This window comes from Glycine max, chromosome 16, assembly GCF_000004515.6.
Source record: "Glycine max cultivar Williams 82 chromosome 16, Glycine_max_v4.0, whole genome shotgun sequence".
In the NCBI taxonomy this organism is placed as follows: Eukaryota; Viridiplantae; Streptophyta; class Magnoliopsida; order Fabales; family Fabaceae; genus Glycine; species Glycine max.
In genome coordinates this window covers 6,956,278-6,966,637 of record NC_038252.2, presented here as the reverse complement: position 1 = coordinate 6,966,637, position 10,360 = coordinate 6,956,278, and the positions used below count along the sequence as shown (strand labels likewise).

The following is a 10,360-nucleotide window of genomic DNA, read 5'->3' as shown; positions in this document are numbered from 1 at the left end:
CGAACTATTGATTTTAACGACAATAAATTAATAAGTAAACCCTTTGACTTTTAACTGTACAGAAAGGAAATTGATGTATCAGAAAACCATTAAGTCTAAGATGTCGGCCTACAATAAGTTTTGTCCTACAAAGTGCTTTGTCCTACCACAAACATCGACCTAGGATGATCAAAAGTTTTTAATGCATAGAGATGTCATTCATTAATTGGTTCAAAAAGAGACAAAATGTTTAAAATATCAAGCCAGAAGCAGTTTTGAGCACCTCGATTGATAAATAAGAGCTATAAGACTTAACACATGGCATACTTTCAAGGATATCAATGCATCAATACAGAAAATGGAATACTCTACTTACTGCGTGTAGCCATTGCATAAAAAAGTATTTTTTTTTTCAGTTTGAACTTCATGTTCAAGCACAACAAAGTTTATTCAGTTTGTGTAATTGTTGTTAGTTAGCTTCGTTAGTTAGTAGTGGTTAGCTTGTTGAATTCATGTGTCAAATGAGCCTTGTGAACTAGAGGTATAAATAGGACTCTTAAATATTTTGTAAGAAATTTTTGATAAATTGATCGAAGATTAGCTTGTACTAATTGAGAAAGAATTAGTTTCTCTTTGGTTATTGTGTAAAATCTCAGATTTTTATTGTGTAGAATCTTACATTCTTATCAAAAAATTCTTATTTTTGTGTGAGAAATCCTCTTCAACTTATTAATAAATTGTGTTGTTGTTCTTCTCATTTCTTATCTCAATCTGTTTTTTCTTTTCTTCTCTTACATTTTCTTGAAATTTTCATCTATGAAATTTTATAACTAGTGCTGAATTTTGATATTCAAATGGGGTTTCATCATTAGAGAACAAAGGGAAAGTGGAATGGGTAATAAGGGGCATAAAGAAAAGGACCAATGGGAAATATTAAGTTGAGTTTACTTTACTCAACTAGTAAATAGAGTGTGAATTGATATATTAGTCTATAATTTACTAGAATGAAGTAATTAAAAAGAATAATTCTCAATTGGCTGACATTTTTTTGTTTTCTCAAGTGTGTATTATATATTTTTAAGGTATTAAATACATTTATTTTTTATTTATAAAATTATAAAAAAATTATTATAAGAAATTTGGTATTAAAATATACATTTTTTCATTTGCAAATATTTTGCTGGAGTTTCTCTCTAATGTCTAGGCACACATGTGACACGTTACTATGCTTGGATTTGAATTCATTCTCATTCTTAAATAATAAGATGTGGTCTTATAGAAAAGATAAAAATAGCATGTTTAATTTATTTTATAAGGACTTCATAATTGTTATAGGGTCCATAAATTACAAAAAAGTTTAGTGTGCTTTTTTCTCCTCACCAACAAATTTGTATTAAGTAAAAAGGCAATTCTGATCTGTTGTTATGCTTTATATGATCCAATATATTGTCATTCGGTTTTGGCAAGCGACAAGTGGTGTGAAAAGTATTGTGTGGCTTACTTAGAAAAACAATAAACACCACGCCAAGTATTCGCTGGCAAATTTTTTTATCGTTTTTCACTCTTAAAGGGTCCTGTCTTTCAATGTAGCATTAATAGTTGTAAAGGTGGAGGAACATAATAATCATTAACTAACGTAACCGATCAAGAAATCTAACTCAGTTTGATTGATTGAATAAAATATGAATAATATAAACCCTGTCATAATGTGTTCAATTCCTATAAATAAATAGAAAACTAACTTCACCAACATTAAACTATCTTCATACGAGATCTCTAACCAATCTTATGTACAGAGAATGTTGTCAATTCTACAGCACTAGCTCGCCCAAATGACTGATATTTCTTTGTAGTGAAGTCCTAAACAAAATAGTCACATAATTGATATAAAAATGTTAAGAGAAAAATGTGATGTGTTACATAGGAGCTTAAACCTAAGGTCTTGTTGTCAACATGAAAGATTATGTACTAAGTTTTGCAATCATTTCCTCTACCAATCTCAAAGTAGTCTCAGCCAATTCCTCCCCTTCAGCATCATCAATTTCTTCCATGATCCGTTCCACAACCTCATAGTTAATTTGTTTATTACTAGTTGAACTATAATTGGAGCAATCCCTCAGTAGCAGCAATAATTTCTTGGCCAAATTTTTGGCTCTCCAAGTTCCATCCACACTTAACTGAAGCAACCCTGGCATCACTCCCTCTCTCAATATCATTCCTCTAAATTTTTCTCTTGAGCTTTGGCAAAAAAGGAGGAGTGTCCCCACAGCATGCTCTTTGCTTTGAAGTGACCCATCTTCAATAGTCTCTACTAAGGTTCTAACTGCTCCCCCAATACTAGCAGCCTCACACAGTGCACTCTTTGATGAAGTCACAATGTGTTCTAGCAACCCAATTGCTTTCTCAACCAACGTGGATGATTTTTCTGATGTGTGGATAAGTTCAAGCAAGGAAATTATGACCCCAGAAGAGACAACAAAAGGTGTAATAATCTCCTGGCATGTTGAGAGGTTGTGGAGAGTGGCTAGTGTGTCAAGTTGGAACTGAGTGCTACTACTTGTGCTGTTGAGAAATTGAGCTAAGAGTTGGATGGCCCCAGAGGAAGCAATTGCTACCTTGTTTGAGTTGCAAGAGGAGATGGTTAGCAATGTAGCTATTGTCAATTCCGCCACCGTTTGGCTTTGGCAATGGAAGAGACTCAGCAACACTGGCAATGCTCCTGACTTGATGATCCTTGACTTGTTTCTGTACGTGAAATATTATGTGGACAAGTTTTTGTGTGAGATTTCAGCAACCTTTGAAGGAAACTTTCTTTGGGAATATGTGAAGTTGAAGGGATTTATATTCTCCCTTGTGTTTTTGTACATTACTTTATGGTAAAGTATCATGATGATAGAATGTACTACTAACAAATGGCAAGCATTGGACATATCCCTTGGTTCCATTAACAGAAAAACAATCATGGGAAGCTTAAAAAAAGGTTCAAACTTCATAATAACAATACCAGAAATACTAGCATGATACCTTCTAACACATTCTTTTAATTATATATTTTTTAACTGGTTAAAATTTATTAAAAATAAATTTTTTTAAGTCTCACATCTTAATTCGTGAATCTCAATCAGTATTTTATAATTTTTAATAAATTTTAACTCACAAGAACAGATGTATTAGAAAAAAGTGTATTATATTATTAACACTTTTTCTTACTCAAAAACAATGTTTGAATGGGTGATATACTATTTCAAAAAAAGTAAATTTCGATAATCAAATTCTTCTATTCTCTAAGCTCCTCTTAATCAAGTTTTTGGGTATAGACATACTATACCAAATGAACAAACAATCTAACAAAACTGAAGTGAAGAGAAATGAATGTTCAGGACTTTACATTTGATGTTATATTGGGGTACAATGAATAAAAAAGGTCTAACTTAATTGGTTGAGCAGAATGTTTGAGTGCTGTAAATCTCTTAGTGCTGTATTCAATTCTTACGGATAAAAAAATATGAGATAAATGAACTAACCTTTCACTTCCAAAGGCAAGGCTAAGTAGAGCACAGAGAGCAGCTTCAATGGCTTCATAGTTTTCATAATGAAGCATGGAAATTAGAGGTACCATGACTCCACTTTCCACCAAGTTGTGCCTCTGCTTTCTGCTGAGTTTCCTGAGTTCCACAGCTGCTTGAATCTGCATTTCTGTGTTACCATTCCAAAGGCTTTCCACAACCTCTTTCTCCATTGAAGCTCTCTCTGCAGTGTGCTTTAGTTTCTCTTCCTTATGCTTTGTGTCACTCACAGCAGCTCCACATTTTCTTTGTTAGGAAGTGGTAATTGTAGCCTTTGGGTTGGTTGCTTGAAGAAGTAACGTTACGCTTTTGCGGTTACCCCAATCCATTGTTTCAGCTACAAGCAACATACAATTCTTTTGGGTCAGCTTTTTTTTCTCTTTGGTGAACATTGGTATTAGAAAAATAAAAAAGGAATGTCAAAATTGTTTGGAGTGAATCTTTAACTTTCCTTACTCAGAAGCAAAATAGTATTGTATATTTAGATTAATAGGAGTAATTAATTTTATGGTGAGTTTTTTTTATTAATTAATCTTATCCAAGCATGCAATAAATATTCTATCGAACTTTTCTAGAGATTGTGTCTTTGCTTAGAAGAAGGGTTAACACTACATTACGTGGCATATTAAATTTTCTTTTCCATGAAGGTAAAAGGTATGTCAATAGGAGCAGAAATTATTAGTGATTTAGGGTTATCACATTATTTATTATTTTGATTAATAATTATATGATACGTAAACAATTAAAAATATATTAATTAAATTAAAGATATATTCATTAATTATCTAACAAAAATTAATTATGCTATCCCTTAATTTAAAAAATTTTAAGTAATTTAAAATATTAAGTTATTTAGGTGTCACATAATTATTAATGGAAATTATAAATGATATGATGATCTTATAATAATAATTTCTTATCATTAAAACCTTAAGAAAAATATAATTATTATTAGTCACCGTTACTAGTCATATGCACAACAACATTCATTATGCTTTCCTTGAATGACGACAAACACTTTTAGAGTTTTGACTTTGGTTATTAGAGCCACCAATAAAGAGCTTTTTATATATAAAAAAAGTAAATAAAGAGCTTAATAATCACAAGAGTAACCAGAATTATTTTTTTTAAAAAAGGGACATAGGCTAGCCAAAAATCTCTTGCAGTAGAAGAATTTTTGCAGTGGCCAGAATTTGTTGAAGGCCTTAATTATCGGTTAAGAGATATTTAAGAGAAGGCCGTTTAAGACAACCACATATTTTACTGCCCATGAAATTTTAAATTGATTATTTCCTATTTATAATATTTTACATATTATGTGATGATTTTTTTTATAATTGATAATATATTTATCAGTATGTACTATTCTCATATTGAAAAGAGACAAATTGAATTGTAAAAATAAACGTACAAAAGAAGTTGATTTTGCAAAGGGTAGAAGGAATCTCAAAGCAATGCATGTCATGAGATCAAAACCAGAACCATAAAACAAGTAATGGATGGATTAAAAATAAAATAAAATTTAATATATATATATTAACAAATTTCAAATGCATCGTACACGTATTTTTAAATTTAGATAAAATTAAAAACATAAAACACATTAATTATCAAATAATTAATAAAAATAAAATATAATAGAAAATAGTTTCATTGTCAAAATAAATATTTTATTATATAAAATTAAGGATGACAAATTTTATAGTTGATCGAGGATCATGAGCATTTGAGATTGAGAATGATAATGAGTCAAGACAACCATGGAATATCCATGTCATCCATTCAAATAAAGTGTGCTTTTATTATGAAAAATTTGAATGCTAGCTTGTCGAACTTTCTTTCTTCACCTATCCGTTGTTATTTCCTTGTAGTTATTTCGTTCGCAGTTAGGGAGCCAACAAGTATATTAAGATTTGAGATTGGACAAAAAATGAAAAAGGGAAGCACACAATTAAATAACTTTATTGTTGATGATCATTGGAACAAACACATCTTATAAAAAAGAAAAGAAAAGAAAAACCATTGGAGCCAACACATAATTCATTATAAGCTAGCAATTAATCATACTAGTTGCTGCCACCAAAACGAGCCTTAAGCTTCTTGACTTGGGCAATATCAAGAAATGTAGCTTGTGCAAGTATGTCAGAAGGTACATTGTTGGCAAATATATTATTGAATGAATGGATAGTAGGGTTTGAGCTACTGAAAGTGGCAAAACCAGTGGCTTTCTCATTACCAGAATTTGCTACAAAATGCAAATGTCCTGGTGGAATAACCATAAGATCTCCGGGTTTCAGCGTCTTCAGATAAGCAATCGAATTCATACCGGTGACGAATCCAGCAGTGATTTCACCTTCCACCAAGATGATTAGTTCAGTGGCATCAGGATGAGAATGCATTGGAAAAAACCCATCTTTTTCGAAAGCTACATGCGCTACAGAGATGTCAAGACCATTGAGGGCAGGGAATTCATTAACAAATGCAGTGCTAATTCCAGCTTTGATAGTAGGGAACTGTGAGGTGTTTGCAGGTTGAAGATTGAACACAAAGTTATCATCTGTAAGTGTTGTAGGTGGCAAGCAAGGATAGCCAGAAAGGCTATCTGGACCTTTAAGGTCTGCCACACAGAAATCATTCACATTGGAAGCATAGGAAGTGGATGAAAGAAGAGCGGAAAAGAAAAGAATGAGAACTTTATTCTTCATCATCATCTTGGATCAAGGTATTTAGAACATACGAGGGAATGTGGGATTAGGTAGATTTTATAGGGCTATTGTTACAAATTAAAGATTTGCAAATGCAAGTCCTTTAAGGTAAGAGTTATATTGTATTGAAGGTTGATTGACAAAATCTTGATACTTTTAGAAATTAATTATCAAAATGAATATTATCAAATTAATTTTTTGGATTGTGCACTCGAATTTTATTACGAGTAATTTTATAAAAAAATGATTGATCAAATTAATTAGGATACTTTTAGAAACTAGTAATCAAGATAAATATCACCAAATTAGGGTTGTTTTTTGACCGTTGACTCAAATTTTTTTGACAATTTAATCAGTCATTTATAATATTTATTATTTTCTCTTGATATACATTTAACATTTTTCCTTCACAATAGATATAATAATTAATTTTAGAAATAATTTAATTGATTCAAATGGTAAATACTGAATAGTATAACTTAAATAGAAAAAATATACAATTATAGAAAAATCAGTATAATAAAATCAGTATTTACTATATATATATGTGAATATTAAGTGTATATATATATATATATATATATATATATATATATATATATATATATATATATATATATATATATAAACTACACTAACATATATAAATTTAAAATATATATTTTATAAATTAATTTTTTAAACAATGACAAAATAATTACATTCTAATTTCTATTTTTATATATTGTTATAAAATATAATATTTAATAATATGGAATCATCATACTTATATATATATATATATATATATATATATATATATATATATATATATATATATATATATATATATATATATATATATATATATATCAAGCTTTTCATAAGAGACTTTTAATTTGATTTAATGATTTACATGATATGAAAGTACAATTTTCTTAATAAAATTAAAATAAGATTTAGAGATAGAATACTATTGTCTTTAATGTATTTGAATTTCAAAATTCATAAACAAAGACGTGAGACAGATCGGTTAACATTTATTTAGAGATAGAATACTACTGTCTCAATGATCCGTCTCTAATACTTTGTAAAGATCAAACGAACAAACCATCAAACATAAGTAAAGATATTTCCTTGCATGTTTATATAATTTTATTTTCCAAAACATAAGTAGAGATATTTTAGTTAATACTCATCAAATATATTTTAAATGTTTGATAAAATTGCAAAATTGGTCCCCCACTTTATTTCTAATTTTGGATTTGGCTCCCCTATAATTTAATTCACAAATTTGGTCCCCAGTTTTATAAATTCCTACAAAATTGGTCCTAGAAACTCGATTTGAACGTTGACCGTTAACCTTAGATGTTGACTGTCACGTGTCAATACCACGTGTCAACGTGTGAGTGATTTCATATAAAGACTTCATTTTTTTGTAGGTAAAATTACACTTTTGGTCTTCCAATTTTACTCCAATTTTAATTTTGGTCCCCCTATAATTTAATTCATACATTTAGTCCTCCAGTTTTATAAATCATTTTATAAATTATTCCTGCAAAATTGATCTTTTAAATAGTTTAACCACTGATGCTAGAGAATAAACCATTCTTATTCCTCCTTGTTCACTTTAGAGAATAAACCATAATTTTTTTTAGTAATCATATCATTAGTATAAAATATTTATTAATATTTGTAATGATTAATCTCTAAATGGAAATTTTTTAATTAGTTGCCTTCAGTAAAATTTCTTCTCACAATTTTTTTTTCATTTAGAAGGTTTGAAATTAGGCATTCTTTATGAAATTTAAGTTTAGACCAACATGTTGGTAAAACCATATATTTGTTATATTCTATTTTCTATCATTGGGCAACGTTGGACGAAGGTTGGCTTCAAACCTTTATTCATTCAAGAGGCCGGCCATTGGTCACTCAGGGGGCATTTGGATTCTTTCTTGTAGAGATGATTTGTTCTTTCAGCTTATTGATTCTCATCCTCAGATTATTACCTTCTCTGTTAGCAAGCTATATACAACAAGTTTGGTATTGTTCTGGGGTGTATGCTTCTCCTAACCTAGTAGCGAGAGCTTGATTATGGGATTTTTTGCTACTCTAAGAACTATGGTGAATGGGACCTGGTTGATTGCAGGTGACATGAACGAAATTATTCAACCCTCAAAGGTATCAAATGGGAGTTTCTTGTTGTCTAGATCTTTATTGTTCAATGATGCAGTAGATATTTGTAATTTTATTGATATGCCAGCTGTTGGTGACCTCTTCACTTGGAGAAAGAACACAACGAATGGAGGCCATGTTCGCAAATGTCTTCATAAATGCATGGCAGACATGGATTGGCGCATTAAGTTCCCTCATGCGTTGGTCGAATTATTAAATCATCGCTATTCTGACCATAATCCTCTCCTCATTAGCTGTCACAACACTTGTAGTTGTAAAAACATGTATTTTCATTTCCAGGTAGCATGGTTGTCGCATCCACAATATGCACAGGTGGTTACTCAAGATTCCATCAAATTTAATACTAATGTTTTTGGTAATATCTTTATAAAGAAGCGACAGATTGAAGGAAGGCTTAAGGGTATTCAGAAATAGCTGGACTTATGCTACTCGTCAGACTTTGTCCTTTTTGACAAAGATCTCCAAAAACAATACAACCAGATTCTATATCAGGAGAAGGTCTTGTGGTATCAACAATCACGAGAGAAGTGGATAAGGCTAGGGAATAAATTAAATACAATGTTCTTCCATACACTCAGGCGGTTATTAGAAGGTGTTGAAATTGCTACAAATTTCTAGAATATTCTTAAATATAATATGTATGAAAATAGTAGAATATCCTAGAACTATAGAATATGGTAGAACAATCTAGAACTATAATGTGTATGAATATGGTAGAATAATCTAGAACTATAAGTCTATGTATAAGATAGAAGAATCTAGAACTATCATGATACTAATCTATCATGAAAACTCTAGAAAGATCTAAAGTAATGTAGAAACATTCACCACCATTGAGAGGTTGATGACTTGAGCCTATAAATAGGCAATTGGTATGTTGTAATTGACAATCCAAGAAATCAATGACATAGCCTTCTTTCTAAAACAATTCTCTAAAACTATCAACTATCAACTATCAACTATCATCTAATCAACTACCAACAGTGGTATCAGAGCCACGTTCGGTCATACATTGGGCGTAGTTATATTACCTACCTACCATTCCAAAATCCTCCCAACTACTTCAAAAATTTCCTTTGTACTATTAACCCACTCTAATAATATTTTTTCTAAGCTATGGATAACACTACTCAATCGTCAACTATTTCTATCCCTATCTTCAATGGTGAAAATTATGATTTCTGGCGTGTTAAAATGGAAACATATTTTTCATCTCAAGATTTATGGGACATAGTAGAAGAAGGCTTCACCATTCCCCGAATACTTCAGCTTTTAATGCATCTCAAGAAAAAGAGTTGAAGAAAAATAAACAGAAAAATTCAAAGGCATTGTTCACCTTGCAACAAGCGGTGACTGATCCAATTTTCCCAAGAATTATGGGAGCTAAGACTGCCAAAGAAGTGTAGAACACATTGCAGGAGGAGTTTCAAGGAAGTGTTAAGGTACGTGCCGTTAAACTTCAATCTCTAAGAAGAGATTTTGAACTATTGAAGATGAAGAAGTCTGAGACAGTTAAAGATTACTATTCTAAAGTTAAAGAAATAGTTAATCAAATGAGAGCTTTTGGGGAAGATATTCTTGACAAGAAAATTGTTGAGAAAATTCTAATTACTATGCCCCAAAAGTTTGACCCAATCGTGACAACGATTGAGGAAACCAAAGATCTGTCCACTCTATCAGAGACAAAACTTGTGGGCTCTCTTGAAGCATATGAGCAAAGACTGTATATGCATAAAGAAGATACAATTGAAAATGCCTTCCAGTCAAAGTTTAAATTTCAGCCCCAAAACAAAGAAAATAGAGGAAAGAAAAATTATGGAGAAACTTCTAGAAGAAGAGAAGGCTCTAGGAATTTCCTTAAGAACAAAACAGATAAAAATCCTCCATGCAATATATGCAAAAGGCAAGGCCACGCAGAGAAAAATTGTTGGTTTC

The 10,360-nt window shown here is 30.8% G+C and overlaps 2 protein-coding genes across 2 annotated transcripts; both read right to left on the bottom strand.

Annotated features, from left to right (window-relative positions):
• Window positions 1–1,621: 1,621 nt before the first annotated feature.
• Window positions 1,622–3,788, bottom strand: LOC100811007 (U-box domain-containing protein 39). The gene is made up of 2 exons (XM_003547664.5): window positions 3,504–3,788; window positions 1,622–2,724 (listed from the first exon to the last, which is right to left on the bottom strand). Exons 1-2 carry the CDS (start codon window positions 3,716–3,718, stop codon window positions 1,941–1,943), a joined length of 999 nt encoding a protein of 332 aa, XP_003547712.1. The 5' UTR covers window positions 3,719–3,788; the 3' UTR covers window positions 1,622–1,940.
• A 1,595-nt stretch (window positions 3,789–5,383) lies between these two features.
• On the bottom strand, window positions 5,384–6,250 carry LOC100810470 (germin-like protein). The gene has a single exon (XM_003547663.4). It carries the CDS (start codon window positions 6,248–6,250, stop codon window positions 5,612–5,614), a length of 639 nt encoding a protein of 212 aa, XP_003547711.3. The 3' UTR covers window positions 5,384–5,611.
• Between the last annotated feature and the right edge of the window lie 4,110 nt (window positions 6,251–10,360).

Coding starts and splice junctions, on each gene's coding strand:
- LOC100811007 (XM_003547664.5), bottom strand. CDS start 3,718: ATGGAGAAAGAGGTTGTGGAAAGCCTTTGGAATGGTAACACAGAAATG. Junction 2,725..3,503: donor CTTGCCTTTGGAAGTGAAAG/GTTAGTTCATTT, acceptor TTTCACGTACAG/AAACAAGTCAAGGATCATCA.
- LOC100810470 (XM_003547663.4), bottom strand. CDS start 6,250: ATGAAGAATAAAGTTCTCATTCTTTTCTTTTCCGCTCTTCTTTCATCC.